The sequence below is a fragment of the Scyliorhinus canicula genome, chromosome 15, assembly GCF_902713615.1.
Source record: "Scyliorhinus canicula chromosome 15, sScyCan1.1, whole genome shotgun sequence".
Classification (NCBI taxonomy): Eukaryota; Metazoa; Chordata; class Chondrichthyes; order Carcharhiniformes; family Scyliorhinidae; genus Scyliorhinus; species Scyliorhinus canicula.
The window spans coordinates 37,391,883-37,415,587 of NC_052160.1; the positions used below are offsets into that span (position 1 = coordinate 37,391,883).

The following is a 23,705-nucleotide window of genomic DNA, read 5'->3' on the forward strand; positions in this document are numbered from 1 at the left end:
CGTCACCTCCCAGCTCCCACCCACCCCTCGCTGCCCAGCCACCGTCGGTGGTTGGTCAGTTCCGCCGTCAATCAGCGGGGCGCTGGGTGGATCGCCCGTCGCTTCCAAGAAGAAATGGAGGAAGACGGGTGTCCGCGCGAAGCTGGGAGGCTGAAAATGTCGGCCCAGGTGGCGAGTGATAGCCCGGCCGCTCGTCTTTCAGTCTGTGTCTGAGACACTCGGCTTCCAGGAGCTGTTGATATCCAATAAAGATCCTCCCCCCCCTACCCAGAGCCGGCCGTGAATGATTGACAGGAACTTGTGCCCGTCTCACCTGTCAATGCTTTAAACATCAATCGTCGCAAAATGTAAGACGTGCATTTTTTTAAAAACAATTTCTAAATTATATTATAGGATTAATTACTCTTATTATAATCAGTTATTAATTCTGAAATGAAATGGGAATATTGACTTTGGACAGTTATTTTTAAGGACAGATGTACATCTCCATTTGAAATTGCCAATTATGATTTTTTTTTAAATTATTTACCAGGTGACTTTTTGTCAATCTCAACCGAATGGGGATTTATTTTCGCCGCACGGTCACGTTTATGTCTAAAATATAGACGCAGAAAGTGCTGGGGGAAAAATTTCAGCAGGTCTGACAGCATCTGTTCCCGAAGGGTCCCTCATTGGACTGGAAACGTTATGGCTTTTCTCTCTCCACACATGCTGTCAGACCCGTTGAGTTCTTTTCTTTCGAATCTCCAGCAGTGTCCGCAGTCTTTTGCTTTCATGCCAATATTTTTTTTTTAATGACTGTCAGTGTTTTCCTTTTATAAAATGGGTTCCGCAGCTCCCCAAGTGCTGGCGGTCCAGAGGCTGGTATTTATTTCAGCAGGTTACAATAATGTGGGGCTCAGAGCCCTCTTCTGCACCGTCCTGCCCCATCGGCCCCTGTTGCACGGGCCGGCATGGCACGGGTTTGCTGCCAAGTCGACAGGCGTTCAGGCCAACATCCGAAATAGGAGAACTAGGCCATTCGGCCCATCGAACCTGCTCCGCCATTCAGTAAGATCATGGCTGTGAACACATGGGAGTGTGTTCCACATTCCCCATCTACCCCCTACCCCCATAACCTTGGATTCTGTATCTACCTCCACTTCAAAAATATTCTGTGATTCAGCTTCCACTGCCTTCTGAGGCAGAGTTCTAAAGTCCCACCATCCTCTTGAGAAAAGTATTCTCGGGCGCGATTCTCCCATGCTGTGCCGTATGGGAGAATTGCCGCTTGTGCCATTTTTCCTGCAGTGCCGGTCTGACGCCGGCAGGCAATTCTCTGAGGAGCAGAGAATTGGCGCGGCGCCGGTTGCGGTCTGTGGCTGGAATGTTGATTCTCTGGCCTTGATAGGCCGAGAGGCCACGCGGAAACGGCAGAGTCCCGCCGGCGCTGTTCACACCTGGTCGCTGCCGGCGGGAACTCTGTGCAGAGGGTCAGGGGTAGCCTGTGGGGTGGGTAAAACCCTCCTTCACCGGGTTGGGGGGGGGGGGGCTCCAATGGGGTCTGGCCCACATTCGGGGCCCACCAATTGGTGGGCCGGCCTCTCCAGCTCTGGCCCTAATCTATTATGCAGCTGGCCCCTGAACCCCCACACCATGTTGCGTCAGGGCCGGCGTGCTGAGGAAGTCCTGTGGCGCTACTGTGTAAGTGTGGGTTGGTGCGGCCCAACTGTGCATGTATGCGTTGGCACGGTACCCATTTGGCACCGGGAAGGGAGGCTGGAGCAGCATGGACCACTCCAGTGCTGTGCTGGCACCGTGTGGAGGCCAGAATCGGTAGTCCCTGTGCCCGTTTTGCGCCATCATGAAATGTGACGGCGTTCACAATGGTGCGAACACTCTGTCTCCATTTTGGAGAATCACGCCCCTCATCTCTCAGGGTGACCTGTAATTTTAAAACTGTTCCCCCTAGTTCTGGACTGACACCCATAAGAGAAAAAGTCCTTTCAACATCTAGCTTGTCAATACCGTTCAGGATCTTTTATACTTCAATCAAGTTTTCATGGAATCCCAGAAAGAGGCCATTCAGCCCATTGAGTCTGCACTGGCCCTTGCTCTGATGGAGCACCCTACCTAGGCCCAATCGCCTGCCCCCTATCCCTGTAACCCCCACCTAATCTTTTTGGGCAATATTGACTAATCACCTAACCTGCACATCTTGGAACTGAGAGGAAACCAGAGCACCTAGAGGAAATCCACGCAGACACAGGTGTACTTTTTTTTCTTTACAAATTTAGAGTGCCCAATTAATTTTTCCAATGAAGGGGCACTTTAGTGTAGCCAATCCACCTGCACAGTACATTTTTGGGTTGTGGGGGCGAAATCCATGCAAACACAGGGAGAATGTGCAAACTCCACACGGACAGTGACCCAGAGCCGGGATTGAACCTGGGACCTCGGCGCCATGAGCAATGGTAACCACTGCCACTGTGCTGCCCTAGACACAGGGTTACTCTGTGCTGCCTTTCCAACCTATCTTCATAAAAAAAACACATTCATTCCATGTATCAATCTAATAAACGTCTTCTGAACCATCTCTGATGTGCAGGAAAAAGTTAACCAAAGTATCAGCTAATATTCAAACTAGTTCCGTTCCCATTTTTTAATGTGGCATTAAGGCCCTTTGTTCCTAAGGCTGCAGCTACTGATGTCAATGGACACTCTGTTTACTGTGATGGAATGGTGAAAGAGGAGAATAGCTAGATAGTAAATGGGGTGGGTGGGCAGCACAGTCGCTAGCACTGCTGCCTCACAGCCCCAGGGACCTGGGTTCAATTTCAGCCTTGGTTCACTGTGTGGAGTTCTCACTTTCTCCCCATGTCTGTGTGGTTTCCTCCCACAGTCCTAAAATGTGCAGATTAGTTAGGTAGATTGGCCATGCTAAATTATCCCTTGGTGTCCAAAACGTTAGGTGATACTGAGGTACGGGGATAGGGTGGGGGTGTGGGCCGAGGTAGGGTATTCTTCCCGAAGGTTGGTGCAGACTTGCTGGGCCAAATGGCATCCTTCTGCATTGTAGAGATTCTATAATCTTTGTGTATTGCACAATATATTTGATAACTTGACAGCCTCCTATTTTTAAGAGAGGAAAGCCTCCAGATTGTCATCTTTCCTAATCTGTTGTTCATATGAATTCTGGGATCTAAATGTGCCCTTCTCTGTACCCTGCCAATAACTGAATACACTTCTATCTATTTTTCTTTTGTTGAATACCGCCTTTGAAAATGAAAGCTCGGTCAGCAGGGAGTTAAGGCGCTTAAACTAAACTAAAATCATCTGCTTTTGATTGCTATCCATGTATTGTTGGTGCAGTGTGTGAACATCAAAGCAGCCCCTTGGGAATTGTCACTGAGCACAGGGCAGACCTTTGGAACAACTCCCAACTGTAACTGCACTTCTCCGTGATTCATTTGAGTTCTGAGTATCTTTATGACCATGAATGTGTTGGCAAGGTTCCACAGAATTTTGGCATTGCTGCAGTGCCTTCCACAGTTAAATAACCCATCAATCGGCTACAAGGTCTCAGGTTCGATCCTGGTTCTGGGTCACTGAACATGCAGAGTTTGCACATTCTCCCTGTGTTTGTGTGGGTTTCGCCCCCACAATCCAAAGATGTGCAGAGTAGGTGGATTGGCCATGCTAAATTGCCCTTCAATTGGAAAAAATGAATTGGGTACTCTAATTTTTTTTTATTAAACTGTCAATATTTTTCACTCATGAAAACTCCTGGTGCTTATGGGACCACTCCTGGTGCTTATGGAACCTCATGCCAGCAGACATCACTATCTTTGGGACGGGGAAGAAACTGAGGAAAACTATTATTGAAGGTTGTAAAATGTATTGTTTGTAATGTTTTCCCAGCTAGAGATTTGCTTCAGGATGGCCAATATCGCACAGGGAAAAGGAAAGTGGAGGGATAGTGGGCTGGGAGATGTCATCGACTTCCTGCTGGCAAATGCCCGGCTGGTGTTGGGTGTTGGAGGGGCTGCTGTACTTGCTATTGCCACGGTGGCCGTTAAACGGGTGAGTTGATACCATAAGTTTTCTATGGGCTTCCTGTTGTATTGTGACTGTGAGTTAATGTTTTGAAAGGGATGAATAAGCTGTGGATCTCTTTTGGGAGGGGGGAACAGATCACATTAATCCAGCATCATCCACACAGTTTTATAGTATGGCTGTCATTGTGCCCCTTATGGCCCTGGGCAAAGGTGGAGGTCAAATCAATCATGAATCCTTGTTTTAACTACTCTCTATTCACCCCTTCGGGATTGTTCAGATTGAGGTCTGTCAAGTTATTAACGATTGAGATTTTACATGGAACGAAGCAAAGCAAACTTGTTGAGATCCTTTGTATTCTTTTAGATGTTTGACAAGGCCAGTGATCCACCAGACAGCTCCCTGGACAAGCCAGTCACACAGCCAGTGAAGCAAGATTACACCTGGATTGATGCACCTCCAAAACTGGTGAACATGCAGACAAATGAAACTCTGCACAGAATGCCGAGTACCAAATCCAACCATGAACACGGTAAAGCTTTGCTCCTTAAACTGTAATTCTCTCGTGGAAGGGAGGTGGAGGAGGACAAATTAGGGAATTGAATATAAAAACATAGACTAATCATCATCAGGAATTATAACTATCCTGATATTAATTGGGCAGTGGAGTTCCCAATGTGTACAGGACTATTTTCAAATAAGGATTTTTCCAACATTTTCTATTATTATTTTGGATTTACAGCATCTGCAGTATTCTGCCTTTTTGATGCAAAAAGTCAAATAGGGGAAGGTTTGTTGTTGGATCTGGTAACAGGGAATGAACCTGAGCTGATATGAGAAGTAATGCATCCAGACAACAAGTGAAGAAATTGGATAAAGCTGATTTTGAGAGACTGAGAATAGAACTTGGGAAAATAAAATGGGCAACAACATTGACAAACATCAATTGGTACAATCTAGTTGATATAAATAGATGGGAGGAACCTTGGCTCAAATGACCGCAACTTTTACTTTTTTATAGAATCAAATGTAAGAGGAAGAGTCACAGACCACTAATTAGCTTTAACAAAAAAAATGGGAAAATTGGATTATAATACAACACTCTTTTACTCCCCTTTTATCTTAACAGTTACACACAGGCTTTAAGATTAGTTGGATTTGATTTCTGTGGCCAAGGAAACGTACGTACAAAAAGAATAATCAACAGAGAATATTGACAAATGATACATCAACAAACAGTGATTGGATACAGTGCGGAAAAAGGGCCAAACAAAGCAAATACATGAGCAAGAGCAGCATTGGGCGTCGTGAATAGTGTTCTTACAGGGAACAGATCAGTCCGAGGGGGAGTCATTGAGGAGTCTTGTAGCTGTGGGGAAGAAGCTGATCCTATGACTGGATGTGTAGGTCTTTAGACTTCTGTACCTTCTGCCTGATGGAAGGGTCTGGAAGAAGGTATGCCCAGGTGGGAGGGGTCTCTGACAATGCTGTCAGCCTTCTGAGGCAGAGGTAGGTGTATGCAGAATCAATGTGAGGGTGGCAAGATTGTGTGATACGTTGGGCTGAGCTCACCATACTCTGCAACTTCTTGCGATCTTGGACCGAGCAGTTGCCATAGCAGGCTGTGATGCAGCCGGATATGATACTCTCTATCGCACATTTGCACAAGTTTGTGAGAGTTGATGCAGACATGCCAAATTTCTTTAGCTTCTGTAGGAAGTAGAGATGTTGTTGGTCTTTCTTAATTGTTGCATCAACGTGAGCGGACCAGGACAGACTGTTGCTGATGGTGAACCCCAGGAACTTAAAGCTATCGACCATCTCCACTTCACAGCCATTGGTGCAGATGGGAGTGTGCATCGTGCTATGCTTCCTGAAGTTGATGATCAGTTCCTTGGTCTTTCCGACATTTAGAGAGAGGTTGCAATGTGGATGACAAAAGTACTTTTGAAGCTACACTGGTCAAGTCCATTTTTTAAATGCACATCAATTAGCTGTGGTCAAATACACACTGTGCTCTGAGACTAAGTTTGTGCTGTGGATTTCTTCCTCGGAATCCCCCAAACTATACTCCCAAAAACACATTTTAAAACCTTCTCTTACAATAAGGCTTTCCATTAGCAGGTTGCATTCGAATTCAAAGGACTCTTTTGAACAGTTTCTGCTCCATGTCTACCAGCGAATCTACTCCAGAATTTACACCAACCCCTTTTAGGATTTTTGTGTCTTCGCTACTTTTATCATCTAGCCACTGGTTCCCACAATTCGTTCAATAAATCTTTAAAGCTACTTCAGATATCTTTGTGACTTCTCACTAGCCAGCTCCTTTACAGTTCTATGACCTGAAATGAACAGTACGCTGTTCTGCTCCCAGTTCCTCTTTGTTCCTTTAACTTCATTTCTCCAGTTTCCTCAAGTAACTGTCCTAGAGATTTCTGGCACTGGCTTTCTTAATCATTACTCCTTTATGATTTTTCTTCTGGCAAAGCTGAGAGAAATTTCCCCTCCCCGCCAAGTGTTGTAGCTTCCAGCTAAACTAAAGAACAACATTTTGGGGGGGATCCCTTACAGGGGCTCCAAGCACTGCCTCTATTAGTTCACACTGCCTCTATTAGTTTTAACTTCACACACACACACACACACACACACACACACACACACACACACACAAACACACACACACACACGATATAAGGCAACAATTGTGGGTGAGGTAAGAGGCATACATTAAGGATATCTCAAGAGGATTTGCGTCTAGGAGAACTGCGGTCTTGTTTCACTTGTACAGAAGCATGGTTAGATCACACCTGGAGTAGTGTGTGCAGTTTTGGTTCCCTTACCTCAAAGGATATTATTGACATAGAGGGAGTGGAACAAAGGTTCGTCATGCTTGTTCCGGGGATGGCAGGCAGGGCCGGCCCAAGGTACCGGCAACTCGGGCAGTCGCCCGGGGCGCCATGTGCTAGGGGGCGCCAGAGACTCGGGTCCCGCGCATGCGCAGTTGGGCCGGTGCCAAACAGCGCATGGGCGGTGGCCGCCCTCCCCCAGGGCGGCCCCCCCTCCGTCTGCCGCCCCCCCTCGGCCCCGCCCCCCCCTCCGTCCGCCCCCCCCTCGGCCTCGGCCCCCCCCTCCGTCCGCCCCCGGCCATCGGTCGCCCCCCCCCCCCCCCATCGGCCTCTTCCCCCCCCCCCTCCCTCGGCCTCTCCCCCCTCCCTCGCCTCCCCCCCCCTCCCTCGGCCTCCCTCCCTCCCTCGGCCTCCCTCCCTCCCTCCCTCGGCCTCCCCCCTCCCTCCTCGCCTCCCCCCCCCCTCCCTCGGCCTCCCCCCCCTCCCTCCCTCGCCTCCCCCCCCCCCTCCCTCGGCCTCCCCCCCCCCTCCCCTCGCCTCCCCCCCCCCCCTCTCCCCGCCTCCCCCCCCCCTCTCCCTCTGCCTCCCCCCCCCCTCTCCCTCGCCTCCCCCCCCCCTCTCCCTCGCCTCCCCCCCCTCGCCTCCCCCCCCTCCCTCGCCTCTCCCCCCCCCCCCCTCGCCTCCCCCCCCCCCCCCCCCCCCCCCCCCCCCCCCCCCCCCCCCCCCTCCCCCTCGGCCTCCCCCCCACCCCCCTCGGCCTCCCCCCCCCCCCCCTCCCTCGGCCTCCCCCCCACCCCCCTCCCTCGCCTCCCCCCCACCCTCCCTCGGCCTCCCCCCCACCCCCTCCCTCGGCCTCCCCCCCACCCCTCCCTCGGCCTCCCCCCACCCCCTCCTCGGCCTCCCCCCCACCCGCTCCCTCGCCTCCTCCGCACCCGCTCCCTCGCCTCCTCCGCACCCGCTCCCTCGGCCTCCCCCCCACCCCCTCCCTCGGCCTCCCCCCCCCCCCTCCCTCGCCCTCCCCCCCACCCCCTCCCTCGCCCTCCCCCCACCCCCTCCCTCGCCCTCCCCCCCACCCCCTCCCTCGCCCTCTCCCCCACTCACTCCCTCGCCCTCTCCCCCACTCACTCCCTCGCCCTCTCCCCCACTCACTCCCTCGCCCTCCCCCCCACCCCCTCCCTCGCCCTCCCCCCACTCACTCCCTCGCCCTCTCCCCCACTCACTCCCTCGCCCTCCCCCCCCCCCTCCCTCGGCCTCCCCCCCCCCCCCTCCCTCTGCCTCCCCCCCCCCCCCTCCCTCTGCCTCCCCCCCCCCCCCTCCCTCCGCCTCCCCCCCCCCCCCTCCCTCTGCCTCCCCCCCCCCCCTCCCTCTGCCTCCCCTCCCTCCCCTCCCTCTGCCTCCCCCCCCCCCTCCCTCTGCCTCCCCCCCCCCCTCCCTCTGCCTCCCCCCACCCCCCTCCCTCTGCCTCCCCCACCCCCCCTCCCTCGGCCTCCCCCACCCCCTTCCCTCGCCTCCCCCACCCCCTCCCTCGCCTCCCCACCCCCTCCCTCGCTCCCCCACCCCCTCCCTCGGCCTCCCCACCCCCTCCCTGCCTCTCCCCCCCCCTCCCTCGGCCTCTCCTCCCCCCCCTCCCTCGCCTCCCCTCCCCCCCCTCCCTCCGCCTCCCCTCCCCCCCCTCCCTCCCTCTGCCTCCCCTCCCCCCTCCCTCGCCTCCCCTCCCCCCTCCCTCTGCCTCCCCTCCCCCCTCCCTCTGCCTCCCCTCCCCCCTCCCTCTGCCTCCCCTCCCTCCCTCCCTCGGCCTCCTCGGCCCCCCCCTCTCCCCCCCCTCTCCCCCCCTCTGCCCCCCCCCCCCCCCTCCGCCCCTCCCCCCTCCGCCCCTCCCCCCTCTGCCCCTCCCCCCTCTGCCCCTCCCCCCTCTGCCCCTCCCCCCTCTGCCCCTCCCCCTCCCCCCTCTGCCCCCTCGGCCCTTCCCCCCCCTCGCCCCCCCCCCCCCTCGGCCCCCCCCCCCCCCTCGCCCCTCTCCCCCCCCCCTCCCCCTCCCCCCCTCGCCCCTCCCCCCCTCGCCCCCTCCCCCACTCGTGCCCGCCTCCCCCCCCCCCTCCGCCCCTCCCCCTCGGCCCCTCCCCCCTCGGCCCCTCCTCCCCCGGCCCCTCCTCCCCCGGCCCCTCCCCCTCGGCCCCCCTCGGCCCCTCCCCCTCGGCCCCTCCCCCTCGGCCCCTCCCCCTCCGCCCCTCCCCCCCTCGGCCCCGCCCCCACCCTCGTGCCCCTCCCCCCCTCGGCCCCGTCCCCCCCTCGGACGCCCTTCCCCACCCCGCGGCCCCTCCCCCCCCTCGCTCTCGGCCCCTCCACCTCGGCCCCGACCCACAATCGGCCCTCCCCCCTCGGCACCCTTCGCCCATCGGCCCTCGGCCCCGTCCCCCCCTCGGGCCCCCCCCTCAGAGGCCCCCCCCCCCCCAGCCCCCGCCCCCCACCCCCGAAGGGCGCCGAAGTTCAGCTTGCCCGGGGCGCCAGCAACCCTCGGGCCGGCGCTGATGGCAGGACTGCCTTATGAAGAGGGATTGGGCAAATTGGGTCTGTATTCTTAGAGTTTCAAAGAATGGGAGGTGATCTTATTGAAATCTACAAAATACTTAAAGAATAGGGTATCTATCCCATCTCTGGATCACTGTCCGTGTGGGGTTCGCACATTCTCCCTGTGTTTGCGTGGATTTCGTCCCCACAACCGAAAGATGTACTGGGTTGGTGGATTGGCTATGCTAAATTGCCCCTTAATTGGGAAAACTGAATTGGGTACTCTTGTAGGTGCAGGTTTAAAAAAGTTCCCTTTAGTTGGGGAGCTACAAGCTCGGGGCACAATTTCAAAATAATGGGGATGCCACAAAATCTTTCCACAAAAGGTTATGAATCTTTGGAATTCTGTGCCCCAGAGGGCTGTGGAAGTTCAGTCATTGAGTATGTTTAAGGTAGAGATTGATAGATTTCCGATTAGTGTAGAAGTGGCCGATCAGCCATGATTGATTTGAATAAAGCTGGGCTGAATGGCCTACTCCTGTTGTGATATAGACAGCTGAGGGACAGATAATAACAGAAGATGAAGAGATTGGAAGTCCAAGACGAACAGTGAAATCAAAACTTTAAAGAACATAAAACAGAAGTAAAATATCTTTCAGGCACATCATTGGAAAAAAGGAAGACTGTCATGGGAGTAGGACCTTCAAGGGAATAGGAGGGATAGATGGGATGATACCCAAGATAATGATACAAATATGGCAGACCGATCAGCCTTGGGGACTGCACTCTTGTCAATTACTTCTCATTGTGCAGTGAAACTATTCTCTAAAAATCAAATCAGTTGCAATAAAGTTGTGGAATGTTTAAAAGCTCTGTGGGTAAAGGCACTGAGGAATGGCTCTGAACCATGTGGAAACCAGCAAGATCACAGGCTGATTCTTGAACTTTTACTCCACAGCAGAGATTACTTGTCCCAGATCTGTTTAACCTAAATATTTAATTTTTTTAATTTAATGTACCCAATCTTTTTTTATATAAATTTAGAGTACCCAATTCATTTTTTCCAATTAAGGGGCAATTTGGAATGGCCAATCCACCTACCCTGCACATCTTTGGGTTGTGGGAGCGAAACCCATGCAAACACGGGGAGAATGTGCAAATTCCACACGGTCAGTGACCCAGAGCCGGGATCGAACCCGAGACCTCGGCGCCATGAGGCAGCAGTACTAACCACTGTGCCACCGTGCTGCCCTTAATATTTGCAAAGTTGAGGGTTCTTTACCCTGTAACTAATTTGCACTGTACCTGCTCTGAGAGTGTTTGATGGGACAGTTTAGAGGCAGCTTTACTGGATCTAACCTTGTGCTGTATCTACCCTTGGGGCGTACAAGTTAAATTACGTTCCTCATCTTGAGTATAAAATTCATAAATTGAAATTTTTTTAATGTTGTATTTTCTAGGGAATTGCCAAGATTATTTATTGGAGAGTGTGACACCTGACCACAGTAAAGCTGACCACAGCGACAGTCTGCAGGAGAAGCTTCTAGCCTATTACACACTTCGATCAATCCCTCCTGTAGAGCTAAACCAAGCCAAGCAGTGTGCAATGAACATCTGCACTGAGCTGCAGAAATTTCTTCAAAGTAAGCACCCAAGTGTGCCCCTGGGAGAGGTGCACCTCAGTGGTAGTCTGTACAACGATCTCCAAATGGTGGCCCCTGACCACGTTTGCCTGATGCTGCCACTGCTGCTTGAAGAAAACCTGTGGACCCTAGTTGCAGGGGAAGAAACCATACTGAACATCCCTGATCTATGGATGGTACGGAGGGATAACACTGAATATTTTCCCCGTGGCATCAGTTATTGGGATCGATTTATTGTGGGAAGATACCTGTCACCAAAATTAATCATGGAGGTATTCCATAAGATGGTGCTGGACAGTATGAACTGGATGGTGATCAGTACTTTCCTGGATTGCATCATTCGACCAGAGGCTTCTGCTGAAGTCCTGCAGTTGAAAGTACAGCACAATGGAGATAAACTCCTGTGCATTGATATCCTGCCCGTGATTGAAATGGAGGGTACCGTACTCCTCTCCAAGCCACAAATAAGAGGCAGTCTTGTAAATATATGGCAGCAGAGTTTCTGGACTGCTGAGACCAGCAGGCTACGATCCTTGGACAGTGCAGACTTGGGCTTCAGATCCTGCTGCTTAAAAGTACTGAAAGCAGTCTGCAGGGACCAGCTATCACCGCGGAAGCTGACGGGCAGCCAACTAACCAATGTTATCCTGCACCTGAGCCAACTGGAAAAAGACTGGACTAAGGAAGCACTGGCTGAACGGGTCACTCAAACACTCAAGGAGCTTGTTGGCTACTTGGAAATGGGCTGCCTGCCAGCCTACTTTAACAACAAGGTGAATCTGTTGTCTGATTTGTCAGAGGAAGAGGTTGATGAGATTGGTTATACCCTCTACTGTGCTGTGTCACATTTGGACATTCTGTTTAAGTGACAGGAACTGCAATGTAATGTCACACTAACTTCAAATCAGAGGGTTTTAAAATCTACAGTATTGGAACACTTTACTTTAAATTTTAGGTAAAAATAATAGAAAATGCTGGATAAATTCAGCAAGTTTGGTAGCATCTGGGGAGAGAGAAACTAAGTTAACGTGAGTCCATAGGACTTCTTCAGAACTGCAGAGGAGTCAAATGGACTCTAAACGTTAACTGGTTTTCTCTCCACAAATGCTGCCAGACCTACTGAGTTTTGTTTTCTACAAATAATATGATGCCTTTATTATGTATTCTACAGAATTACAAACAGTTGATAAAGACTGAAATACTCCAAACAGAAATGAACAATGCAGAGATAAATACAGGTTGTCGTTACAACTGGCATTTGCAGAAGTGGTATAAATTTAGGGCATCACAGTGGCTCAGTGGTTAGCACTCCTGCCTCATGGCACCGAGGTCCTAGGTTCGATCCCGGCTCTGGGTCACTGTGGAGTTTGCACATTCTTCCTGTGTTGCGTGGGTTTTGCCCCCATAACCCAAAGATGGGCAGGATTGGCATGTTAAATTGCCCCTTAATTGAAAAAAAATGAATTGGGCATTCTAAATTTTAAAAAAAATTAGCTTTGTTATTTACTTTGTAAACCAATAAAACATGAAGTAATTTAAACTAATGGAAATTACAAGAAACTTACGAGGGTATTGGGAGCAGTTATTGGATGGATATGAATAATGGGAATTTAAAGATTACATAAGTAGAAGGGTCAGATCCCGTTTTACTGAACTAGATGCAGGTTTTCCTTCAAGCAGTTAAAAACATTAGTGTTCTCAAACATTGGGCATGGAAGTCATGTCTGGGTCAAAATGCAAAACTCCAAAATAGAGGTGTAGAAGATTTTTTTTAATGCAGTATCTACAAATCTTCTATCCAAGACCAAATGCAGACTGGGTAATCGTTTGGCTGAGCATCTTCGGTCTGTGCGCATTCAGACCCGGACCTTCCCGTTGCTTGCACAAGACCCTGCTCCCATGCCCACATATCTGTCCTTGGCCTGCTACAATGTTCCAATGCAAACAGAAGGAACAACATCTCCTCTTCCTGTTAGGCACGCTCCAGCCTTCTGGTCTCAACATCAAATTCAACAACTTCAGATGATTAGCTCTACCCCACCTCAACTCCTTTGTTTTTCATCCCATTTCATTTTAACTGTCTGTTACCATTTCTTTCCTTATATATATTTAACCCTCCTGCCTCCGCCCATCTTATCCCCTTTGTTCCCCCCCCCCCCCCCCCCCCCCCCCCCCGCCCCTGCCACATCTACATCTGTCACAGTTTACTATCTGATGTTAGTTTCTCTGCTATTTGGCCTTTCACACATTCTGTTCTCTCTGGGGACCGCCATTAGCATTCAGTTTCCCTCGGTTTCTGTGGCTATGACTCATCTTTCATTCTCTCACTCCACAGTATAAATATTTCCCACTTTCTCTGTCTTTTAGCTTTGACAAAGGGGCATCTGGACTCAAAACGTTAACTTTTTTCTCTCCCTACAGATGCTGCCAGACCTGCTGAAATTTGCCAGCATTTTCTCTGGGATCCACAAATCTATCTGTTATCGTAACAAAAGTATCAGTACATTCAAGGGTGTCTTGGCAGTCACAAATCCCTGTCTTTTCATTAGAAGTTCGAAGTCTTTTTGGATAGTCCTCTTTTTAGCATGTTTGTACTAAGCAGCAAGAACATCCAAAAGCAGTTTGAAATACAACTCCAAGCAATGTTCACTCGTTTTGACATAGTGAGGAAACACTTTTTCTTTTGTTTTTGGGTTTCTCCTTTATCTTTGAGTTTTTGTGCCTTGCTACTCTATCTTGAAACAGGGCGATGTGGTCAGTATTGGAGACAATTCGAGTATCTTCTCATTCTACTGTAAGTTGGACTCACTTCACTGTCATCTTCATATTCAATGTTTACTATCTTGACCACTTCAACACTGCCTTCAGAGTCTTCCATCTTTCCTCAACCACTTTCCACTAGTTTGACCTGCACCCTCCTGTCCTTCAGAGAGGTAGCCGAGAAGGTATAATATCTGCTGCTGCCACAGTTTTTCTTTTCCACTGTGCTGGAGACTTTTCCAGTTGGATGAATTTGAAATGTTCCAGCAATCTTGGGGGAAGGTTTCTCTCGGGTGGGTTTTCATTTGGCTGCCAGGAAGCAGAGACCACCCCACAGGGATATTAATCGTATTGTTTGGAGTACTTGTCTTTTTCCCTTCCCCCCCCCCCGAATCCCAGCCGTGGGTCACTGTCCATGTGGAGTTTGCACATTCTCCTCTTGTCTGCGTGGGTTTCACCCCCACAATCCAAAGATGTACAGGTTAGGTGGAATGGCCATGCTAAATTGCCCCTTAATTGGGGAAAAAATGAATTGGGTACTCTAAAAAATTTTTAAAAACTTTTGCCAACCAACAACTACTCTTCTACAACCCAAAGGCTGCACTTTATCTGCGTAGTCAGCAGGTTGTCTACAGTAGGAGGTACTGCTCTGGAGCTGATCCTATCCTCACATTATTGTATAAGGGTCATTGGGCAGCAATCCACTGGTACAGTTATTGATTAGCTGACTCGGCATAGCCTTTGGATCCATCCTAGAATCCTGCTCTGGGTATTTATTTATATACACAAAGGTTTCACACTATCTCTAAGTTTTTGGATGTTGCTTTAGTGAAAACTAAAACAGAAATAAAGCATAACGAATTATGAGAACTGATGCCGATCACTCTGGAGCTAATCATGTACACTGGATCAGTGACTGGTCAGATTTCTAGTGCTTCCCTTTTCACTATAGCTGTACGTCTGGACCGGCTAATGTCTCATATTAAAAAGTCTTTTATTTTACACAAAGGTAGTATGTTTTCTGTTCCAAATCGGCTGTCCCCACCCCCCACCACCACAGAGAACCCACCTTCAGTCCCTCTGAACACCTCTCACCACCCTCCCCGGCGAAAGGTTGAGGTCCGTGGCCCCTCTTGTCCAAACAGTGGTGAAGGCATCAAATTATTTTATAAAATTAGGATCATGGCTGTGTCCTACTATTAAGTTTGAAGATAGAATCCAGAACAGACGCTGTTACTGTAACTTCTGGGGCCAAAGGAATCTGGGAATACAATTATCCAAATCAGGAAGTGCCATTTATTTGTGCTGCAATACGAGGGGCAGCAAATCCCGCACACGTGCAAATGCAAAGTCAATCTCCAGTCTGTGAAGTGAGGCACCAGTTTTGTTGCTGAAATTATGCATTTTTGTGAATGATGTGTCTTATAACTATCCTTTAGTTATTTAGCAACAAAGCAGAGCTTCACTTAAGTATCTCTGACTTTCGGGTAGCACGGTGGTGCAGTGGTTCGCATTGCTGCTTCACGGTGCCGAGGTCCCAGGTTCGATCCCGACCCTGGGTCACTATCCGTGTGGAGTTTGCATATTTTCCGTGTTTGCGTGGGTTTCACCCCCACAACACAAAAATATGCCAGTTAGGTGGATTGGCCATGCTAAATTGCCCCTTAATTGGGACAAATGAATTTGGTACTCTAAATTTATTTTTTAAAGTATCTCTTACTTTAAACATTGAGACTCTGAGATTGTGCAGATGCAGTATCAATCTATTAATATAGCTTGAGTTTTAAATTTAAGAAAAATAAAATTACTATATGTGGGGCTCAAACCTAGAATCCTGGGCTTAAGAGTCCCATTAATTACCAACTAATCAAGTTGTGCAGGAGCGGGCAACACCTGTGGCACAAGTGGTTAGCATGGTTGCTTCATAGCGCTGAGGTCCCAGGTCCGATCCTGGCTCTGGGTCAGTATCCGTGTGGAGTTTGCACCTTCTCCCCATGTTTGGGTGGGTTTCGCCCCCCCCCCCACAACCCAAAAAATGTGCAGGATAGGTGGATTGGCCACGCTAAATTGCCCCTTAATTGGAAAAAGGGAATTGGATATTCTTAGAAAAATGAAAATTAAAAAAAGGTTGTGCAGGAACTTGTTTCACAAAGCCCTCGAGAAATGAATGTAACTGAGGAATTACAAAATTAAGTCTAATTTATGGATTTTAGGATTTGTAGCGTTAGATGGAAATTTTAATGCAAAGCAGTTTTTGCTATAAACAAAAGAAATTCTTCTAGAGGAGGTTTTTGCACATAATCAAGGTTGTTGCTTAGTATCTTAATCTTAAACAGCAATGGAGAAAATCAGCAAGCTTCAGGTCAATTTTAAACGAGAGGAACTAGTTTTACGAAACAATATTTTCAGATGTGCAGAGGAAACTTCACTAGCAAAATTACTCTTCATTGCAAGATAACTTGCATATGCAAGTTATGTACCAGCTGCTGCTTTTCCAACATTATGAACAGTAACTACATTTTCATAATTTACTTAATTAGCTCTAAAGCACTTTGGTACATTCATTGTTTTAAAACTATGATATAAATGCATCTTTCTTGCCCTTCACTTGTATCTCTATCTCAATCTCAACAACTATTCAAGTTTGAGTTTGATGTGCAGGATACCTCTTCAATGCTGCGGAATGCAATTTGGTGGGTTAGGTCTATTACTAAAACTACAAAGCAGTTTTAATTACTCAGAAGAAGCTGGTGGTAAATGAACATAACTTTATTTAATTATTTACAAAGTCCTGCTGGAGGCACCTAGTCACTCCCTGCTGGGAGGACTAAATTCACTAGGCCTGGCTTTGGACTTACTTTTATCTTGGTTCATAACGAGCCACAAATGGGTGGCCTCTGCCTCCCCCCTCCTTCTCTCCAGGAAACTCATACTCCCACAAGTCCCACGGTGAGTCAATGATGGTTTCCTCTTGGCTCTCATAGACACCTCTCCCACCCCCCAAAGTATGAAAGTCCGCCTTCAGTCGCCAATGATGTCGAGGTCAACTTGCACGTTTGTGCGGGTATCCACAATCATGAGCCAGAGCCAGCTATATGAAGTAACCATGCTAGCCACTTGTGCCACCATGCTGCCCGCTTCTGCACAACTTAATTAGTTGGTAGACCCCAGGAAGTGTCTGGCAAAATCTGCATGTAAGAGGGTGGTGCGGTGGCGCAGTGGTTAGCACTACTGCAATGGCACAGAGGACCCAGGTTCAATCCTGGCCCTGGGTCACTGTGTAGAGTTTGCACATTCTCCCCGTGTCTGTGTGGGTTTTACCTTCACAACCCAAAGATGTGCATGTGAATTGGCCATGCTAAATTTCCCCTTAATTGGGAAAAAAAATAATTGGGTATTCTAAATTTTTTTTCCAAATCTGCATGTAAGTGAACCTATGGGTGTCTGGTCATTCCCAAGTGTGGAGGGATGCTTTCAGCAAGAGTTTCTGATGCTCCTGGCATGCTGGCCATCTGTGCTTGACGTCCTCATCGATGCTGGGCCACCAGACATAACTGTGGGCCAACATTTTCATTTTAGATACCCCTGGATGGCCACCATGCAGGTCCTGTAGCAGGGTGTCCAGACCTTGCGGCCCGGGAGCGGGAGGGGGAATGGGCATGACCACACGATTGCCCCACAACATGACACTCTTCTAGAATCAGTTTGGAGAACTTCTGGGTGGACAACTGGAAGGTTACCAGAAGGGCCTTCTTTTTCCCCACCACTTAATAGCTTGAGGCAAAGCTTTGCCAATTCTGGGTCATGTTGTGTCCAGGCATGCACTTGAGCACCTGTCACCGGTAAGGTGTTCATGAAGTTGAGTGTCTCAATCAACTCATCAACAATTGACAGGAATGGGGCGCTCACTGGCACCGGCAGCTACCTGAAGGAGTCTGCATGGGTAATTTGGGTACCTGGTAAATGCCAAAATGAGTATTGGTATGCAGTGAGCAGGAGCGCATGATGTTGGATCCTAGCCAACACCATCGGTTGGAATCCCTTATCCTCCTGGAAGAGGCCAAGCAGCAGCTTGTGGTCTGTGATAATAAACATACTGATGGAACTTCTTTACCGAAAATCACTGCCAAGCCCTCTTTCTCTATTTGAATGTAACAACATGGTTCTTTCCCCCTCTCCCCCCCCCCCCCCCCCCCCCCCAGTCCAAATATGTGCAGGTTAGGTGGATTGGCCATGTTAAATTGCCCCTTCATGTCCAGAGATTGGGTGGGGTGGAAGGGGAGTATAAATGGATAGCTCATTCGAAGGATCGGTGCAGTTCGATGAGTCGAATGGCCTCCTTCTGCACTGCAGGGATTCTATGATGACGCTGTGCATCTGCCAGGGTCCGAGGAAAGAACACAATGGGGCCTTAAGTACCATCATTTTATGCATAGGCCAGCACCACTCCAATGCCATAAGGGAAATCATTACATGTCAAAATGAGGCCTAATCAGAACATATTACGTTAGAAGCTGTATGGAGAATGGACGAATATGCTTTGTTCTGTGAAGCGTCCCGGCACCATTCCTGGTCCTTCCAACAGCATATGGAGCAGAGCTAACAGAGTGGCCAGGTTGACAATGAATTTCCACAGTAGTTGACCAATCCCAAAAAAGACTCAAGCACAGTGGTGTTGGGGCCACTTTTATAGCACAAACCTTATCCTCCACTGGGGCAGACCATCACTGTCCCCCCATCTTCTGCACCAAAATCAGTAGCCCTGCCTTATGAGTATGCCAACCACACAGTTGGCAATGCTGCCAGTTCATCCCTTCAACCTTGGCCGAGGTATCCCAGCGGTAGCGTCCAAGATTTGAACTCTGCTGCGACCTTGCCTCTGGGGGCGATCCTTTCGGAGGAAGTCTTGCAAGACCAACACCATTCTGTGACGCAGAGGGAGTTTGGAAGGAAGGGAGGCCAAACTATAGACTCTATAGTCCAATTACCCCTGCAGCTCCTGCTCACCTTTCTCCATGTGCTCTCAAGACAAGGAAAGTTCAATGGCCTGTTTCTAATCAAGAGTAGTTTCCACCAACAGCTACCTCTGTGTTGTCATATTGTTAACGCCACACACGAGCTTGTCCCTCAACATCTGGGAGAGGGGTGGCCCTAATTCGCAGTGCTCATCCAGATGCCGCAGCTGGGTCAAGAGGTCAATGACTGACTTGACAGAAGACCACACAGCCGCATTAAAATTATGCTGTTGCATAATTACAGAAGGCTTGGGGGTCAGTGTGTTACGAAACCAATGCAACCAGCGTATCAAAGGATTTGGGAGTCTGGTGCATCTTGCCAAGTCAGACTCTGTGTAGGCCCTGAAGGAGGTGAGGAGAAGGACTTTCCATCAGTCTTCGCCCAAAATCTGGTTTCAATCTTCCAGGCTTACGTCAGAAGCTTCACAACTTTCCGAAGTTATGATGTGACGATCCACACAAACCTCTGGCAGCGAGGTGAATCTACGAGCAAATCTGGAAATGCCTTTATCCTCATTGGCAATGAATTTCCACAGTAGTTGACCAATCCCAAAAAAGACTCAAGCACAGTGACTCAAAGGAAGCTGATGGTAAATGAACATAACTTTATTTGACTATTTACAAAGTCCTGCTGAAGGCAGCATGTCACTCCCAGTACAGTTCCTGCTGGGAGGACTAAACTCACCAGGCCCTTTTAACTTAGTTCATAATGAGCCCCAGATGGGTGGCCTCTGCCCCCTCTATCTAGGAGGCTAGTACTCCACGATTTCAACAAGATCAATGATGGTTTCCTCTTGGTTCTCATGGGGATTATGAAAGGAGTAAAGCTTGAATACACCAATGTTTACTCCCTGGTTCTTGCTTTATAAATGATTTGGAATCTGTCATCCCTATTTTTAGATCTTTCATCAACCCCAGTTGTAGCACAGTGGTTAGCACAGTTGCTTCACAGCTCCAGGGTCCAGGTTCGATTCCCAGCTTGGCTCACTCACCAATTTTTCCTGAATCAATTTAAGTGGTCCTCTTACTTCATGACTAAAATTTAGTTCAAAAGAACTAAATTTGGTTGACTCATTAGGTGCATCCCTAATTGCAAACAGTACGAATGGAATTCCTTTATCCCAATCCTCTGGATAATCTTGACAATAAGCCCTCAACATTGTCTTTAATGTCTTTATAACCTTTCTAACGCTCCCTGCAATTCTGGATGGTACGCAGGTGATTTAAATTGTTTTATTCCTCAGTTATCCATAACTTCTGTGAATAACCTTGAGGTAAAATTCGATCCTTGATCCAATTGTATTTCTGTGGGTAGTCCATATCTAGTAAAGAATTGAAGCAATTCCTCCACAATTTTTTTAGCTGTAATATTACGTACTGGAATGGCCTCTGGAAACCTAGTGGACACATCCATTATAGTCAAAAGATATTGATTCCCACTTTTTGTTTCTGGAAGCAGTCCTATGCAATCAATTAGGACCCTTGTAAAAGATTCCTCAAATGCTGGAATGGGTTTAAGGGTGCTGGTTTTATCACTGCTTGAGGTTTCCCTATCACTTGACATGTGTGACATGATTGACAAAATTTAACAACATCTTTATGTAGTCCAGGCCAATAAAAATGTTTCTGTATTTTAGCTTGAGTTTTCCTTATTTCCAAATGACCTCCCACTGGTTCCTCATGTGCAACTCGTAACACCTCCCTTTCTATACCCTACCGCAATACTACTTGATGAACGTCTGCCCATTTTTTATCCGCCTGCATATGTTCAGGTCTCCATTTTCTCAAGACATCACTTTTAGGGTAATAACACTCAGATTCCTCTTCCGTATATGCTTTCTGATACATCTGTTTTATTTCTATATCTTTCTGTTGTAACTCCACCAATTTTCCTGAACCAGAAATATCCGCCTCATCCTCCACCTGTTCTTGTTCTTTTTCAACCATCTGATCAAAAATTGTTTCTGGTAATTGCACTTCAACTTCATCTTCACTCTTTTGATTTATCCTCTTGTCTTAACCTGTGACTTTGCGACCTTGTTACTACACAATCCGGAAAAATCCCAGGCTATTTGTCCATCAATAGTTCAGTTGTCTGATTTTCCACTGGCTTATCAACCACAATAGGCATCACTCCCACCTGCGATCCAGCTGTATCATTACCCAAGATAAACTGTATTCCTGGACAAGATAGTTTCTCTATTACTCCTATTTCCACTTCACTCTTCACTGGACAATCCAACCGTACCTTATATAACTGAACACTACAGGGCAGCACCGTGGCGCAGTGGGTTAGCCCTAATGCCTCACGGCACCGAGGTCCCAGGTTCGATCCTAGCTCTGGGTCACTGTCCGTATGGAATTTGCACATTCTCCTCGTGCTTGCGTGGGTTTCGCCCCCACAGCCCAAAGATGTGCAGTGTAGGTTGATTGGCCACGCTAAATTGCCCCTTAATTGAAAAAATTCTTCCCAAACTATATAACTCCTCATCTCTTACCATTAAAGATTGACTAGCTCCCGTATCCTAAAATTGTGACTTATTTTACCTGCTCCTCCTGATACACAAGTAAACTTTACCTACACAAGTAAATTCTTTATAGAGATCTGGCACCTTCTTATCAATCACCTCTTGATCAGGCTGTACAATCTTTTGCACCTCCTTCGCTTCACTTGGGCTTTCCTTTACCACTTTAACAAATCCCACTGTCTTATCCTGTTTTACCACATCAGCCTTCCCAGTGCTTTTCTTCAACCACCAACACTGTGACTTTACATGGCCTTGTTTATTACAGTGAAAACATTTGAAACTTTTCATGTCTCTTCCACCCTCCTGGATTTCTTTTTTAATCTGAGGTACATTCTCCTTATTATCTGCCATCAGATCAACTTTACTTTTACCACTTGAGTATTTCTCATGTCCCAGTTTCTAATCCTCACAGGATGAAACTGATGTCGTAAACCAAGATTTGATTTATGAACTAATTCATAATCATCTGCCATTTCTGCTGCTAACTTCAGTTTTAACCCTCTGCTCTTCCACACGAGTTCTCACTACATCACAAATTTAATTTTTAAACTCCTCCAAAAAGTATAATTTCTCTGAGAGCTTCATACCGTTGGTCTATTTTCAAAGCCCTTATCCAGCTATCAAAATTACTCTGTTTGAGCCTTTCAAACTTCATGTTTGACCAAATTCATTCCTTAAATTTCTAAACCTTTGTCTGTAAGCTACAGGCACTAGATCATAGCACCTAAGACGGATTTTTTCACCTCCTCATACATCCCAGATACCTCCTCTAATAGTGATGCAAACACTTTACTAGCCCTATTTACCAGCTTTGTTTGAATCAGTAATACCCACATGTCCTGTGGCCATTTCATTTGTTTAGCTACCTTCTAAAATGAAATAAAAAAGGCTTCCACCTCCTTCTTTTCAAACCTCGGCAATGCTTGGACATACTTAAATAGATTCCCACCAAGCCTTCGACTTTGATGTTCTTTCTCACTATACTCATCACTATCAACCTACTGTACGTTTCCCTTTACGTCTGCCAATTTTAACTGACTGTCATGTTTCATGGCCATTTTCTGAAGTTCAAACTCTATCCTTTTTCTCTGATCTGTAGCTCCCTTTCTCTTTCTTTTCGTTCTGCTAGGGCTTTTCTTTATTTTCTCCTTTCTTCTCTCTCCTTTTCTTTTTCCCTCTCTCTCTTTCTCGTTCTGCTCTCTCCCTCTCTCTTTCTTTTTCCTTTCTTTCGTATTCAATCTGCTTCAATTCTTTCTCATGTTCCATTTGTTTAATTTGTAAATGAATTTTTGCCATTTCCAATGAGTCAAACTGTATGTCAGGCAACTTTAAATGCTCAGCCACGCCATAATTACCTCATCCTTTCGCATTTTGTCAGATAATGTTAACTGCAATGTTTTTGCCAAATCTAACAGTCTGCTTTTAGTCTCTGTCCGTAAGGTGATGCATGTGACCGTCTCCGCCCCCAAAAACTTCAGAGCCTCTGAAAGAGCCATTGTCCACAACACACTCCCTACTTAAACTAAAATACCACACCTGAAAAGCAATCACAATAAGCTCACCCCACACTGTCTTTAAGTTCACTAAGCCAATCCAATAGATAGACTTTTATCCTGGTCGAGCCCCCAATTTGCTATGGGCCAGGGATTAGAGAACCCCAAAGTGTATCATGGAGTTCACCTGACCCACAACTTTTAATAGATTGTGTTATGGGGTGCACACGGCCCACTCTACAGGTGTGGTACAGTAAAAATGGAAAAGTATTTTTTAAAAAGCAAAACAATGTTTATTCTACGAACTCAAGTTAACCTTTTGAAAACATAGTGAACATCTTAGCAACCATCAATTCAAATACAACCCCCAAAGAATACAACACTAAGTAATCCTTTAAGCTTTCGTTTTAACATCCATAAGACTTAAAACACCTTTCAACAGAAGCACATTAGGTTTACATTCACTACGGAGAACATTTATAATTCTGAATTCACCAAATGATCAAGAGATAGTCTTTTGATGGCAGAGAGAACAGCAGTGCACCTGCTTGGTCTGGCTTCAGCTCCAACACTGAAAACTAAACTAAAACACACCCTGCAGCCTGCTCAAAAACAAAAGTAAAAAGCGGAGACAGCCCAGCTCCACCCACATTCTGACATCACTGCAGTAGTAAACATCCATTTCTTAAAGGTACTCTCACATGACACAAGTCTGTTTTTGGTCTCAATGCAAATTATGTAAAATTTGATCCAGAGGTGTTGATGTCACTAGCAAGGCTGGCATTTATTGCCCACCCTTATTTGCCTTTTATGATGGTGGTAATGAGCTTCCTCCTTAACCCACTACACGTGATGAGAGTGTGGTGTTAGGGTGGAA

The 23,705-nt window shown here is 47.9% G+C and overlaps 1 protein-coding gene across 3 annotated transcripts; it reads left to right on the forward strand.

Annotated features, from left to right (window-relative positions):
* Positions 1 to 63: 63 nt before the first annotated feature.
* LOC119978433 (mitochondrial dynamics protein MID51-like) lies at positions 64 to 19,969 on the forward strand. 3 transcript variants are annotated; one of them, XM_038820072.1, is made up of 5 exons: positions 64 to 347; positions 3,901 to 4,062; positions 4,402 to 4,567; positions 10,850 to 11,805; positions 19,215 to 19,969. In XM_038820072.1, exons 2-5 carry the CDS (start codon positions 3,919 to 3,921, stop codon positions 19,344 to 19,346), a joined length of 1,398 nt encoding a protein of 465 aa, XP_038676000.1. In that variant the 5' UTR covers positions 64 to 347; positions 3,901 to 3,918; the 3' UTR covers positions 19,347 to 19,969. The 3 variants fall into 3 exon arrangements, with proteins under 3 accessions (XP_038676000.1, XP_038675999.1, XP_038676001.1); XM_038820071.1 differs by lacking the exon at positions 19,215 to 19,969 and adding an exon at positions 13,454 to 14,800 and having other exon boundaries at positions 65 to 347; XM_038820073.1 differs by lacking the exon at positions 19,215 to 19,969 and having other exon boundaries at positions 66 to 347; positions 10,850 to 12,242.
* Positions 19,970 to 23,705: the final 3,736 nt, after the last annotated feature.